This window comes from Tiliqua scincoides, chromosome 9, assembly GCF_035046505.1.
Source record: "Tiliqua scincoides isolate rTilSci1 chromosome 9, rTilSci1.hap2, whole genome shotgun sequence".
In the NCBI taxonomy this organism is placed as follows: domain Eukaryota; kingdom Metazoa; phylum Chordata; class Lepidosauria; order Squamata; family Scincidae; genus Tiliqua; species Tiliqua scincoides.
This window is the reverse complement of record NC_089829.1, coordinates 23,781,708-23,797,614: the sequence shown is the minus strand read 5'-3', so window position 1 is coordinate 23,797,614 and position 15,907 is coordinate 23,781,708. Positions and strand designations below refer to the sequence as shown.

At 46.7% G+C, this 15,907-nt stretch overlaps 1 protein-coding gene across 2 annotated transcripts in view; it reads right to left on the bottom strand.

The window, feature by feature from the left end:
- Positions 1–15,907, bottom strand: part of PIEZO1 (piezo type mechanosensitive ion channel component 1 (Er blood group)) — a 97,870-nt gene that overhangs the window by 65,608 nt on the left and 16,355 nt on the right. The window contains exon 1 of one of the 2 annotated variants that reach the window (XM_066636927.1): positions 10,066–10,151. The exons of the other annotated variant lie outside the window; for it this stretch is intronic. Within the exon in view, the coding sequence (XP_066493024.1) occupies positions 10,066–10,102 (37 nt within the window). The 5' untranslated portion in view covers positions 10,103–10,151. Of the gene's footprint in view, positions 1–10,065; positions 10,152–15,907 lie in introns of those variants that run through there. 2 annotated transcript variants of the gene reach the window in all.

Sequence of the window (15,907 nt, the reverse complement as noted above, 5' to 3'; positions counted from 1 at the left end):
TAGTTTATGGGAATTAAGGTGGAGGGCTTTCCATCAGGTCCTCAGGGTGGGAGCAGCAAACCCATGGTTGCAAGAAGATCAGGTGCAAGAGGCCGACCTGTTCAGGGTCGGGACCCTCTAGATCGGTACGTGCCCCGCCACTGATAGAAACGGTAACCCATTTCGTCCAAGAGTGTATGCTGGCGAAGGAGTTGTGGAGGGGCGTAGCGAGGGCCTTTAAGTGGCCCGAACTGGCCCAACAGGCCTGGGAGACTATTGTCTCTGGGAAGGAGCCGGCAGGAGGTATGAGGGGACCCAAGATGACGAGTAATGCGGGACAACGGAGGGGAGGAGACGATAGGTAGGACATGCCGTGGTCTACGGTAAGATTGATAAATCTGTATGTCCTTTATGCATTGGGCATCCAAAGGGACAAAGAAATAAAGGAGAAAAAGTCCGCCAACACGCAGGGATGGGTTCACTTTGTGGTCTCCAGGGTATACGGCGTCGTGGCTTATGAAAGGGTGAGAACCGGTAGAGACAGGTGGAAAAAATGGTGGGAGTGGGTAGATGGGGTGAATCCACCTATAACGTGATGTTTCTGTGTTCTAGTTAAACAGTTGATGTAATGTGACTGTAGTTGAAAATGTAAAATGTGATTTCTTTCCTTCGTATTATTTATTGTAGTATGAAACTTTTTAAATAAAAATCTATATTTACCCCCCCCCCCCAAAAAAAATCTATTTTTCCCAGCAGAGGCAGGAGCCATAAAGACCTGGAGTGCCCGGGCTCTGCTGCATCCTGCAGGGTGAGTGAGGGTTCCACCAGGCTCAACACAGAAAGCAAACAGGCATTGAGTGCCAAGAGCTATACACAGCAGGGAAAGCCAATGATGGAAAGAACACTGTCCAAACACACACACACACACACACACACACACACACACACATCATAGGGGCCGCCACTGCCCAGGGCAGAATGTTTATACAACAGGCCCTGGATGGGAAAAAAGGGGGTGACCCCAAATTAAGGTGGATGTTAAAGGGGGAGTGGAGAAGAGACACACTCTCCTGTTTGGCAAAAGTCAGAAAGCGGGCAAGTCCACAGGCACAAGGGGGAGCCATGCAGACCCCCAGGCCTCCCTCATTCCCTTCTCCAAACCCCATCATAACGTTTTTCTTTTTAAAAAGTAGAAGGCTCTTTTTAAAAGTAGAAGGCTTTCAGAAGAGAGTGCTCATAAAAGCTTGTTCTGTTGAGCAAAGCTTTACAGTGGCACAACTAGGGACTGGGAGAAGAAGTAGGAACCAGAATTGCATTGCATTTTCAAAGGTCCAAACAAAGCTGCATTCTGCATGTTTAGCAACTGAAAAGAACAAGCCAGAGGCAAGAAAAAGACCCCTGTGAAAAAGATTGCACAGATAACTCCTGTGGTGTAGACTCTGTGCCTGGCATGACTGCAAGGAGCACACTTCAAAGAACAGCTCAGCCCAGTCCAAGACCCCAAGGCAGCTTACAGTCTTACTGGCCTGCAAGAATCTCAAGGATTCCATCACCTCTGTATCAAAGAGTATCCAAAATGACAATGGGGGGAGGAAACCCCTGCCACCCCCAGGCACCACTGGCAACTCACTGTTTGTAGCAACTCACTGCTCATAAAGGGAACATCACAGGTAACTTAGACCAGTGGTTCCCAACTTTTAGAAGCTTGCGGACCACTGAGGCAAAAATTGGGATTGTTGTAGACAGCATGCAGCTGAGGGTGGCCTGGTCTCCACCCTCTCTGGTGGTCCATCTCTCAAGCACTCCCCCATGGACTATTAAAAAGGATGGACAATGGACCACCCACAGCCACAGCCACAGCTGACAATTCAGTAGCTGTGGGCAGTCTTGTTCTTTGCCCTCTTTGGTGGTCTATAGGGGATTGCTTGCTCAGCAAGACACCAGAAGTGAACAAAGGTGATTTCCCCCCCCCCCCAAGACCTCATGGACCACTTCTCAGGGTCTCGCGAACCTCCTGTGGTCCACAGACCACAGGTTGGGAACTAGTGTCTTAGACAGTGGCCAGGTTGAACACTGAATGGAAACCTAAGGGGCCTTTATCATTTCCCCACGTCATGTGCTAAGCGCTGGCAGGTACAGAGCAAACAAACACGCTTCTTCTCCCAGGCTTTGGGGATAGCAAAGTCCACCTCCTCCAAACAACTCCCATTTTAAAAAGGGAAGTCCTAGGATTCAGACCCCTCCCCTATAAACAAGCATGTGCAGGCACACAGTTCAGACGGTCGCCTCTTCCTCTCTGCAGGTTCTCAAGGCACAGTGAAGGGAGAGCTGTGCTTAAACTGTTTTGGCTTCCCATCTCCCCCTGCCCAGGCCCTGGAGAGCTTCACAGGCAGCAGGCAGCCATCCCCGGCTCGAACAGTGCAATCGATGTTTTGCTAGGCAAGAGAGCACCCTCTCCGCTCTGCCAAAACAAGGGCCACTCCTATAACATCTTTGGTTCCTACGGATGCACCAAAGCCAACTGACAATAATGTATATCTAGCCAAGCTACGAAACAAGCATACTTCCACAACTTCTGGAATCTTGCTGCGCATGTGCCACCCTGCAAATATTACCAAGTCCAGAGAGAGATAGAAATCTGTCAGAGCAGAAGGAAGCATAACAAAAAGACCTGGGGCACATTAAAGATTAAGGCTGCAATCCTATGCATACTTACCTGGAAGCAGGTTCCAATGAACATAATGTGACTTACTTCTGAGTAGACATGCATAGGACTGGGCTGTAAATAGATTTGTTTCAACAGACGTTTATATGAACTAAAGTCCATTTCATCTGATGCATGAGGCATTTCCCTCCAGCTTGAGTGTGTGCATGTGTGTGAAGTGAACTGCAGCGCACAAAAGCTTCTACTGAAATAAAGGTATATGCCTTTGAGATGCCACAGGATGCTTTGTTGTCTTTCCAAATGCAGATCCCTATTACTCTCTTGCAAAATACCTGCTCCGCACCTTCTGATGTGGAAAATCTGGGCAAGGAGCACTAATGTCTTAGAAAATTAATGTCAGAAATAAACTGCAATGATCTTGGAGATGACACATTACTGAAAGATTCTCACAAGAGTCTAATCTGACTCCCAGAACTAACAGCTTCACACAGGCAAGAGAAAAAGTCTTCAAAAAGCCACGAAAAGTCTTCACTTGCAATGTATAAATCTTCCTTGCTCACCACTCAGGTTTGTTTATCCTGCCAAATGCCCCCCAACACATCTAAAACCTGAGAATCCTTTGGATCTTTGTGCTCTCCAAACAACATCACTACTTCAAACAGAGGTTTTTCTGACCCCAGTGCACAGTCTACTTCCCCCACCCTGCCATGCAGGACAATGGGAGGTCAGACATATTTCTGTCCAGCCAGGGCTGGTGGCAGACTCAGCCTGCCAGGAAGAGCCTTTTTTTAAACATAACAACCCTGAAGGCAGCTGCTGTTGAAAATAGACTGCAGCTAATATGAAAGCCATGCTCAGCACAGCTGAGGCACAAGAGAGGCCTGGAAGCCCTTCAGCTCTATACGCACATGCAGGTCCGGCTTCTCAGGGGACGCTGCAGCACATCTCTCTTGCTTGAGCCAGAGGGGAGACTGGCCACAGAGTCTGATCCTAGAGGCCAGGAAGCCAAGAGGTTCAGCCAGTCATTCCTTCTGAATATGCTACCATCACATCTTCTGGAAGTTCAACACTCCAGAGTGTGACTTAAAACACACCTCTTGACATTGGATGACCTCATTCCAAAAAGCCATCTGCCAAGCCAAATTGTGAGGATTCAGAAATTGAGAGAAGTAGCACTTTGAGACCTATTTGGAGCTGACAGGGGCAACAGGACAGGGAAAACAAGACTTTTGGCCTCCCACAATCTCCAGCACCAAAGCCTGCCTTGGTAGTTCTTGGACTGATCAGTACCCCTCTTGCTGGAGGATGACCAGGTGGGAGGGAGTGAGCTCCCAGGACAGATTTCTGTGCTCCTCCCTGTATGGAGGCATGAGGGCCATCACTACTTCAGCAGGGTTTGGCTCCTGTTCCAAACCAAACATTGGTCAGAGGGTTGACTTCCCTCCCTTGTGAGGAAAGTCTGCTGCACTTGGGGCTTCTTAGTTTAGAAAGGAGAAAACTAGGATTGGGGAGGTGATAAAGGCTTATACAATTATTCATAATGCACAGAGATCGGTTTTTTTCAAGGAGATGTCCTATCAGACTGATTGGCAGGAGGTTCAGTACAGACAAACGGAAGCACTTCTTGATACAGCAGGTCACTAATCTACAGATCTGTTTGCTGTCTGTCCATCCCCCATTTCTCCTTTAAAAGGGACTCAGTCAGATTCAAAGAGAAAAGACTGTGGTTGCCAGTCATGATGGTTGTAGGTCACATCCAGGCTCAGAGCTGAAGACCAGCTGCAGCAGGAGAGCACTGTCAGAGAAGGGTATGCCTTTCTCTCCTGCCTGTGGGCTTCCCCACAGTATCTGGCTACCTCCAGGAGAGGAAGGGTGCTGGCCTAATGACCTCTGGCCCGACCCAACAGGCTCTTCTTGTTTCCTGACATCATAAAACTCCCTCCATGTGCAACCCGGTTATGCTGCAGTGCAGACCATGAGGACTGTTATAAGCCAAAATTCGGCCAAAGCAAGCATCCCATGTGCAGCAGAGAACAGAGCTCCCTGCCACATCCAATCTTGCAGCTGTTCAATGCCAAACCCCACACACAACTTGGCCTGCTTGGTGGGTCTTCCGCAAGTCTGTAACATTGTGGCCAAGCCAGTGCAGCAGAACGCCGTGACAGCATTGAGAAGCTGGCTAGAACACGCAGTTCCAGAAGAGTCCTTCATTCAACAACAGCTACTGGGTAACACTGTACTTTAAGGCTCTTGAGCAAGCCAGGGGCAGGACTGCACATAGCCAGACATGTGGGTATATTGGGACAGGGCAGGGAGCCCTGGTTGGCAACCTTCAGTCTCGAAAGACTACTGAAGGCATTATTACAGCCAGCCACCGGCTGGGCACTGGAGTCTCACCAAAAGCTACCACTCCAGTGCTGGAAACCAGCAATTTGGACAATCAGGACATAACCGGGCTGCAGGACTAGGGCCAGAACCCCTTATTGTCTGCTGGCAGACGGTCTGAACCCTCATAATCCACCATGCATTCTTTTGTCACATGCACCATCAACCTTGTCAGCTCCATTCTGATTGAGCAATTGAGCAGTGTCAGGGAGAAGGCAACTCCTCCCCCCCCCCCCCCCCGCAAATCTGGCTGTGGAGCGATCAACCTATATGACTCTGGCAAGTGGGGAGGACAGGCTCGGAAAGCAGCTTCGTCAACGGAGCACTGAGAGAAAGCTGGTGCATGTTATGTCCATATCACAGACACTTCAGTGCGTCCTCCAGGCACTTTCATCAGGTGATAGTGGGGATTCTGTCCCAAGTGCCAGCTTTCATGTTTCCTTGGTGGTGCAATCATATGGGCACAGCTGCACTGTGCAGAACCTGGCTCCAGATTCAGGGAAGAGGGAATGCAGGGCAAGCAGAACCCTATACAAGCCAAAGACCACCACCACCCTTGGAATCCATGTAAGGTGCAAACCCCAAAACAAGATTATTGATGCCAGAATTAATGAGGCTCCACTCAGGCCACCCCCAAAATAATGACCTGAAGTAGGGGTGTTCAAACAGGCAGGAGGGCCACATCATCTCTCTGACACTGTGTCGGGGGCCGGGGGAAAAAAGAATTAACTTATATTTCAAATTTGAATAAATTTACATAAATGAATTTATTGGAGATGGAACTTGTTTGTTTGATTTTCTCTGTAAACTGTTTTGTGAACTTTCCGTTGAAAAGCGGTATATAAATACTGTTAATATTAATAACAACTTATATTAATGAAGGTCTTGCAGTAGCTCAAGGCTTGTAAAAGGTCTTGCACAAAGCAAGACCAGCCTTTCGTTTGCTGCCACTGCTGCATCACAGACATGAAACAGCCAAGTAGTGGAGGGAGCCCTCGTCCTACAGCTCAGGTGAGAGGTCGAACAGTCGTCCTCATGCTGTGAGCAGTTGTATCAAGCCAGTATGGGCTCAAGCAAGTCTCTGGAGGGCCAGAGGCTCATTGGAGACTGGGGGCTCCCCAAGGGCCGGGTTGGGGGCTCCCGAGGGCCACCAGTGGCCCCCAGGCTGGGGTTTGGGCATCTCTGACCTGAAGGATCAGAACCTCACACCAAGGGAAGCAAAGGGGGAACAAGTCCATGTCTCATTTGTGACTCCCCTAAACTGAGGTTTGGAAGATCCTCTGAATTGCATTCTAAGCATCAAAGGTCTTAAGGAACCAGGTGGCCAACTCACTACACAGAAGTTCAGAGCATTAAATGTGTGCCTTTCCCAGAGTTTAACAAATAGGTTTCTCAGGCCATTGTGGATATTAACTACCCCAATATTGACCAAGGAGGTGTCAGATCTGGTGGACTGGGTTTCCTTCTGAAGAGATCTGAATTCTTAATGAACCACATTCTGTCTCTTTGTATCTTGCTCTGTCACAAAGAAGCCCAGCCTTGTGTTTGCAACCACCTGCACACCAGGATCTCCTCTCTCAGGCACAGACATCAGTGCACCCAGAAGCAGGGTGATCAGACACCCTCTTTTTCCAGGACATGTCCTCATTTTTAGCTTCATGTCCTGCGAAAGAACTTAAATGCACTCCTTTCCCCTGCAAGCAACAAAGGGGAAATTTGTAATTAATAAATTTTGTAATTAATAAATTATATGTAATATAGTATTAAATTTAATAATAAGTAATGTAGTGTTTTAATTAATGACATGAAATGAATATCTTACTTTTTTTGCTTTTATTTGGTCATGTCCTACATTTCTTTGGATGTCCTACATTTTGGGGTGACTTATCCTGTTTTGCGGTTATGACATCTGGTCACCTTGCACAGAAGGCCCAAATTAAATCTGGCCCATCCTACACTCCCCACTAAGACAAAGATGCTTCTGGTGCAAAAACAAGTATTGCTTCACCGTTCGGAAAGCCAGAGAGCTCCGAGATAGGGATATAAAACTTTGTTTTCACAGACAGGGGTGGGCCTAGGATGACATCCCACTGAGCTCAGCCCTATCTACTCCTGAGTAAACATGATTAGGAATGTTCTGTTAGATTCCCAGGGAAAAGCACAGGATACAGCCTTCCTTGTTAAATTTCCCCCCCCCCACACACACACACAATAAAGTAAATAATTCAGGAATGCAATATAATTACTTCCCAGCATATGTTTAAAATTAACAGCACAGCTTACAGTGTTGCATACAAAATAAGTAAATTACTCTTTCTAGCTGGACCATTTTCTGTTGTCAAAGAACATGAGTTTGTTCATGAGAAGGCAGAGCTCTTTGTCATAAGGCAGAAGGGGTACACAGCCAGCGAAGGTACAGAGAGCAAAGCTACTTACAGCTCAACCCTATGCATGTTTAAACAGAAGTCAGCCCCATTGAGTTCAAGGGGCCTTACTTCCAAGTAAATGTGTGTATAGGATTGCATCCTCACTCAAGGAAAAGTTTATCAGTACTTCAGAGAGGCACCACCTGGTTGCAGGATGACTACATTGCCCCTTGATTCCCTGAATGGGTTTGATTTCCAAGCCCCCTTTCTCCTAGTTTCTTCCAGTTATAATGCTTGTGAAATATCCGTGATAACACAGTAATTCAGCCAATGGGTAAACAAGATACAAGTTTTACCCTACTATGTCTCTAAGATTAGTAGATATAAATGGAAGAAAAGAAAGGCAGGAGAGCAGATAAATTCTGGTCTTTAATTCTAGCTGAAGTAAGAGCTAGAGAGAGAGAGCGCACATGTACAAGATACACATGTGCACAAGCACAAAAGATGGTATTTGGCAAAAATAAAGAGATCAACATTCATGCTTGTTTGTTTTTTGACAACCCGAGAAGAGCCATTGCTGCTTCTTTGTTGAGATTCTCCTCAGTACAGCTGTGGAGACCTACCCCGAATTTGTTGTGGCTCAGTGGCAGCAGTCAACCACTGCCTCCAGCCCCATGCCTCACTGGCAGCTTTGAAAAGGAGGAAGAGTCCTAGGATTACCAATAGTCCTGTCTCCCCACCCTTGGCAGGTAATGACTAAGGACAGAGCCTTTTCAGAGTTGGCACCATACCAAAGGAGAGAAGTAAGCCCTTATCATCATACTCTTCTCTGGGTCTGGCTCTGCCACTATCCTGTCTTGGTGTCACCACCTCTGATGACCAGTGGAAGAAATGCAAGGAGCCTCATGTTGTTTTTACAAGTGCCGCCACCTAGGGAGGTACGTGGGGCGGCGGCTAGAAATAGGGCCTTCTCAGTAGTGGCACCAACGCTATGGAATTCCCTTCCCCTTGACTTAAGAATGGCTCCCTCTCTTGAGACTTTTCGGCGAGGCCTGAAGTCCCTTCTGTTTAAACAAGACTTCTGAGTTCTCAGCCTTTTAAACATCTTTTCAACATCTTTTAATTTTTTACAGACCTGATTCTTTTATGACTTGCTGCTCTATGCTCTTTTTACCTTTTTACTACTTGTTTTCTGACTACTGTTTTTATGATGTGTTAATATGCTTTTATCTGTTTTTAAATTATATTGTTAATCTGTTTTTTAATTATGTTGTTTAATCTGTTTTTAACCTGTTGTAAGCCGCCTTGAGTCCCTTCGGGGAGAAAGGCGGGGTAAAAATGAAGATTATTATTATTATTTTTATTATAACTTTCAAATGCCCTGCCCAAGGAGGCTTGCCTGGTGTGGAACCTGACGTCTTTTCCAGCAGCAGGAGACATCCTGCTTATTCTGGACCCAGAGGTTTTGCAGTTCAATCTTGTGCATGTTTACTTGGAAAAGTCCCATTGTGTCCAGTGGGGTCGGTTTACCCCCAAATAATCACATATGAGAGTCCTGCAGTGCAATCCTACGGACACTAATTTGTGAGTGAGCATCATTGGACAGAGGACACTTTCATGCAAACATGCCTGGGATTGGGCTGCTGGGCTGCTCTGAAGCTGATGCTGCTGGCCAGCTGGTTGAAAGTAATTATGCAATTCTTATTTTGCTGTGTTTAAAAGCATGCAAGAAGAAAAAAGGTCTAATGATATTTTGTAACAAATAACTAAATAATAAATCTGAGCACCCAATCTGACATCTCCAAGGAGCTGGGTTTTCCCATACAGCCCCATCTGCCTTCCACACTGGGTCCAAATGTGAGCTCTATTTTATAAATGAGACTTTCCCATGGAAGAAGATTAAACGGCTATTTTACGCCTGCTGAAAACGCCGCTTAGACAAAAGCAAAACCGCCTTTTTGCAAGGAAGCTCGTCCCAGCCGAGAGAAACAGCCTTCGGGCAAGACTCCTGCAAACTGTTTCCCCTCTGTAAACATCATTCATCATCTGGGAGATACCAGGTTCCTGCCAACATGTAGGATAGACTCTGTGCTTTTCCTCGTACTGCGGCTTTGGGAGCCTCCTGGCGCCAGCAGGTCAGGGCCCAGTGCTGACATTCCTGCTAGGCCTCGAAACAGAAACAGCAGAGGACCATCTTCGGTGCTGTGGTGAACAACTCTTAAGTCTGGTTTTCAGTCGAGACTGAAGAATGGCCCCCTCCTGGCCCTTGCAGCCTTATCCAGCACGACCAATCTCTCTTGCACAGTAGCATAACTAAGGGGGGCAGGGGGTGCACTGCTCCAGGTACCACACCTTGAGAGGGTGTCTTAGAGGCCTCTGAAAGGCACTTCTGGTTATGGCCGAAAACCTGAAGTGCCTTTCAGAGGTTTGGGTAAGACACCCCCTCAAGGCCCTGGTAACCAGGGCCTCAGAAGGAAGTGCTTTTTGGAGGCCTCCAAAATGTTGCATGGGGAGGAGTGTTATGCAGGTATGGGGTGTAAAAATTTTTATGCCCCTGGGGGTCAGATGCCTTAGGTATGCCACTGTTCTTACAAGAGTCTTCAACATACTGTGAACCAAGGTGGGGGTAAAAAGACCTCTTTCTGGGGTCACCCTGCTTGCCCATTTTACCTGACAGACATGGTGTGGGCACACTCAAGAGAGCCATGGTTCCTGTGTGTCAGGGAGCCTCTTGGTTCCAAAACAGGCTCTTTTCTCTCTTGCACATATTCACAAAACTCTTTTGGGTGGCACTGAGTTGCAATCTTCCCCAGTCGTTGCCTCAGAATGACTGGCACCTTGTCCTCTCAAAGTGGCAGGTGAGGAGAAAAATGAAAGCCCGGAGACAACGGCTTCATTGCTTGTGTGGCTGAACATTCCTTCCTGAAGAGCTTGAGAGACCAAAAAAAAAAGGACAAGGATAGATTCAAATGTGCACTACCTCAAGAAGTGGCATTCCTCTTCTACAAAGTGATGAAACTACATGCCAAGAAGAAGCAGCACAGAAGCCCAGGCACCACAGGCCAGACTGAGCAATGCTGCCGTGTCTAAAGTTAGCCAAGGCTTTGAAAAGGGTGACTCGAGACTGGCAGTTGTAATTCGAGGGCCGGCTTCATCCATCAAAAGAGGAGAAGGCAGAAAAACGAGACACAACACAGGCTCGGGAAGGACATTGGTTCTGCCAGTTGTCCTGAGGCTTTTCACTCCGGCTGACCTCACTTCCCCCAGTGGTCTTCTTTGGGTTGCAAAGCATCTTCTCAGTGCTCCTCAGACAGATTTGAGATGATTTTTTTAAAAGGGAGAAAAACGCCACCCAAGCCTGTGGGCTGGCTGGGCTTCAAACAAACTCTAATTGCACTCTGGCCATTCCCAGGCAGCTTCAGGACACAAGGCCAGGGCCCCGAGTTGTTCAATGTGGGCAAAATGATGACACCACACTGCCACAGAAATCTTTGTCGCAAAAGAAAAGAGGGAGCTCAGGGTGGGCCACGTGGTCACTGGCAGGTTGCAACACTGGGGCATGCCGCACTCTGGTTTGATGGGCAAGAGAGAGAGGAGGATGGGAGGCAGAGAAGAGGCCACCACACTGGATCCCTTCCTTTTCCACTGTAAACTGCTTTGTGAACATAAATATTATTACAGGTTGAGTCTCATTCACGAGGGTTCTGTTCCAAGAACTCACCTGGATGGCAAAAAATGCACTACAGCAAATCAATTTAAAAAACAAAGTTTCTTTGCTCTGGTGATTTAAAAACAGCCTTGAGGACCTTTGTAATGCACAGAGTCAATCAGTCTCTCTCCAGGAGCTTAGGTTTCACTAGGAGGCAGCAATCCCTCCCTTCACCAGGAGCCTCAGCAAGGGGGAAAGAAGGAGAAGGTGATAATCGCTGCCATTTAGCATTCTTTCATGTGCTCAGGGGCAAGGGAGGAGTGAGGCCTGCAGAGAGAATGATTGATGGATTGTCAGCTGGCTGCCCTCTTTGGCATTATTAAACAACTGTCTTCCTTTAATTTAAAGGGCCCTTCCCATCAGCTTTGAGACAGAAAAATCTGAGGATACTTAGGTTATACCTGTAATCACTTGCATGACTGTCTCTCTGCAACAGTAAAAAGCAGTTTTTTAAACTGTGATTTTAAAGGGGTGCATTTTCCCCTTCTCCAGGGATCAGCACATTCCTTCTCATTTGCAGCGGCCATTCATGTTGAGTCAAATCCTTGTATAAAAAATGCGTGTATAACAAGACTGGACCTGTATTATTATTATTATTATTATTATTATTATTAAGAATAATAGTGCAGAAGCAGCATCAGGCAGCATTCTGGGCTGAAATGGTGCTGGGCCTCAACTTCACGACATCTGAGCAGCACCACATTACAGACCACTGTTGTTGCATGACTTGGACCCATTCACTGCTGTCAGCCGCACCTGTACACCAGTCACGGCAGCAGTCCACAAACTGGTCACAGCCTCCAGAGGAGTTCCAGATAGAATGAAAAGCTTCAGACATGTCCAAGAGGACCCATGAACGTGCTTTTTCTTCAACCTCTGGAAGAAGCCTCCAGACACCTGGACTCTTCTGGAGGCTATCAGAAGCATCTGCCTGGTTTGAGGAATGTATTTGTTCCTGGCAAAGTTGGTCAGGTGAGAGGCGGTCAGACTTGCTGGGGCCGGATTTGCAACAAAGCAGAGGAGGAAGGAGCCCTTATTAAAACAACCAACAGTCTTGACAAGCCCCTGGAGGAAAATAGAGCAGGCCAATATATGGTGGTTGTTTACTGGCCCCTTTTTGGCAGGCCTCTCATAACGGCTTAGGTGAGATTTCTGAGGCAGTTGTGTGTCAAGCAGGTGCCAAGCAGGTGCCAATTTGCTCCATCTTTCCAGGCAATGTCTTTCACCATTCCACGTTTTTCCTCACCTTGGACCAAAACTATAAGAGGAACGGCAAATGCAGCAACTTGGAGAATCACCCACTCAACTGCTTCTGGTTTCACAAACAGAAGCCAAAACTGAACAAGCTTTGGACAACCACCATCTAAAGCAGGGGTGCTCAATAGGTGGATTGCGATCTACCGGTAGATCGCGAGGCAAAATGAGTAGATCGCGGAGTGCCGACCCCCCCCTTCAGGTGCCTCTGGGAGGAAACGCCGGGAGTAAGCCCCATTGTACACAATGGGGCTTACTCCCAGGTAAGTGTGGCTAGGATTGCAGCCTCACAGCCTAATCCTAGGCATGTCTACTCAGGAGTAAGTCCTGTTATACTCAGTGGGGCTCAAGGTACACCAACATACATTGTACACATAAATGTTATATGTTATGATGGCGCGAACATTGTAAAAAAAAACTCTGGTAGATCTCCGGGCCTTGCTGGGTTTCAAAGTAGCTCTCGAGCCAAAAAAGTGTGAGCACCCCTGATCTAAAGCCTGCATTTCCAGCAATGCAAATTTCACGCCATTTCAAGGAATTATCAGCCTGACACAAATTAAACAAAGAGCATGCAAGGGCTAAAAACTCCCCCACCAGTAGCAGAATGATGGCCAGCCCAACATCACGAGGATAGCAATGTCCTGCAGAGACAAATTATGCAGCATCAGGGGGCATCTAAAGGGTAGGATTTGCTTAAGTGGACATTTCCTCTGCTCAAAAAAATCACCAGAATCCCAGCGGAAGCAAAAATGTTCCATGATGAACTTTTAAAGGGCAAGAAACAATAATGAGGCAAAGACGGAGAAGCAGGGTATGAAGCAAAACCCTGAACTGAGATCACGTCGGTCACAAGTGGGCGAGAAGGTATTTCACAGGCAGAGAGAACAGGAGCTGGCCAGTGCTCATGCAGAACAGCTGCTTTGCTTCTCCAGCTGCATGGCCAGATGTCCACCAGGAACCAGACTCCAGCACCATCCGGTGGATCACGTGTTATTATTGCCCATGATAGCAGCTGTGAACAGCCACATTGTACAAGGTGCATAAGAGCTATCATCCAAGGACAGACCCTCTTCACAGTCTGAAAATGTGCACTCGAGACCATGAGCTCCTGCCACAATGAACTGGCTCATCTTTGTCCAGTTCACAAGCCTCTCTCTTGTTTTCGCAGGGACATTTATTTATTTATTTATTTATTTATTTATTTATATCTCACCTTTCTCCCACACCAAAAGGGACTCAAGGCGGCTAACATAAAATCTAATACAATATATATTTAAAAAAATTAAAACATTAAAACACACACCCAGGATCACAGCAATAAAAATATAAAACATCAAAAAGCACCAGTACCCAGTATCAGTTAAAAGCCTCCATGAACAAAAAGGTCTTGAGGCTCCCATCGAAAGCTCTCCAGAGAGGGAGTCGTTCTTAATTCCAGGAGAATGGAATTCCATTAATGAGGTGCCACCACTGAGAAGGCCCTATTCCTAGCTGCCACCCTCCTCACCTCTACTGGTGGTGGCACAGTCAGAAGGGTTCCCTCAGATGACCTGAGAGGACGGGTAGGATTATATGGATGAAAGCGGTCCCTCAAATACCCTAGTTCTCAACTGTATAGGAGTATAGTAGGCACCCTGCAGGAATGCATCTTCTTGATTGAGAACCTTGCATCCCTAAGACACTCAAGGGAAGAAGAGGTCTCCTTGAGCTAATCTGCAAGGCACAACTTCAGCTAAAGTTTTCACAGTTGTGTTCAAACTGGCTCATGCATCAATAGAGTGTCACTTTCACATATCCAAGGGGCAGGCTGGCCTTCGAAGGAGGACAACACACCATTTGCTGCAGATGGGCTTTGGAAGTTAAGACCAGATTGATGTTAACCCCCCTTTATTGTGTCATTGCTGGTGCTGCACATACATTTAATTTTCTTTTTCTAAACCTGTATTGTTCCACTGCTGTATTGTTTAATTTTCACACTGTAAAACCAGTGTGAAAATCTTTTTCATGAACAGTATAAATTTTTTTTTTTTTTGCATGCGCGAAGGTCCCATCAGATTTTATAAGAAGCTGACTAAGCTTTCCCCTCAATAGGAAAATAACTTCATATGAGCCATGGTAGTTGTGCAGTTTCTGGGTACTGGGCCCTTGTTTCCTGTGCACTACAAGACAATGCAAGGAAGCACATTTAAGGACGGAGCTCAGTCACCCCTAGGGTGTTGCAGAGGTGATTTCAGCCTCTGATTTGAGTGATTTTAGGACCACGTTAATGAAAGGGCAAAGAGTGTTTTGTAGTTCCTCATTACCAGCAAAGATTCAGCCCTTCCCAAATTGTGTTTGTTCTTTGGGGTGTGTGCAAGACATCTGGTGTCATGGCGGTTAAAACTGCAGTCTTCCTCTTCCTCCCACTCCTGGAAAGACAAGGATTGAACATAGAGTGCTTCACTTGGGACAGAGGACGGGAGCAAAGGGACTCAGCAGCTCTGCTCATCCCACAGCACGTTCCAACCAAGCAATCTATACCAATGCTGCAGTTCGCTTTTCCCATCCAAGATGAAAAACCAATTTGGCACTAATTAAAAGGAGGACAGAGTGCTCTTCATTCCCACAGGACAGCATCAAACCATCCCCCACCCATGCCAAGCCAGCAATATTCCTAGGGAGGAAAAAAAGAAAGAGATAAAGGCCAATGTCTAGATTTCCATTTACTGGAAAAAATAAATAAATTGCAGAGGCCATTTTACCCAGCGCATCCTGTTTTTATGGAAAATTAATCCAATTCTGAGAGGCAGGCATCCACTAATGGTCTCAGGGTTGGGGGAGGACTGAAAGACCCCAGAGTGGCCAGAAAAAGGGATCAAGGCCACTGGACTTTGAAGAGGGCTAGCCACAATTCCCAAAGCCTGTTCTAGGAAGCTAGCAAAATCAATGCCAAGACCATTAAGTCTCATGGCATGGGTCACATGCTGAAACACATGGTCAGCAAACGTTCATCAAGTCGAAGGCAAGTCCAATTCACCAGGCAATTTAAATATATATCATTTTTCTTGTAAGAGCTGCCAATGGCTTGCACCATTGTAAGAAGAGGCATTCCGCCTTCTCCCACACACAAACATGCCTCTTCCAGGAAGAGGTATGCATATATGTGTACCAAGTAAAAGAGACACTTTCCTCCTCCAAATACATGGGAATAAATGCAGTTAGTCAAATGCAAATTCATGCAGTTGAATGAACTGAAACTCACTTAGTTAAACTGGACAACAGGCCAATCCCAAATCCATTTGACTTTTTTTTTGTATGAAGTTGGGCTGTTACCATCTGGGAAAGAATTAAGCAGCAGGGGGTGGGATGCATTTCTGGATTGAATTGAGCCACCATGTTGCTGTGGATAAAATGTTACCACAGGCCTGGGTTCAAGTTCTGCTTTAACTATGAACCCTCACAGAACAGCTTTAGAAAATCTATGCTCTCTGGGGGCTGATTCTGACATTTCCATTTCCTTCATGTTCAGCAGACCCAGGATTCCCAGGGATGCAGCACTAAGGAAGAAGT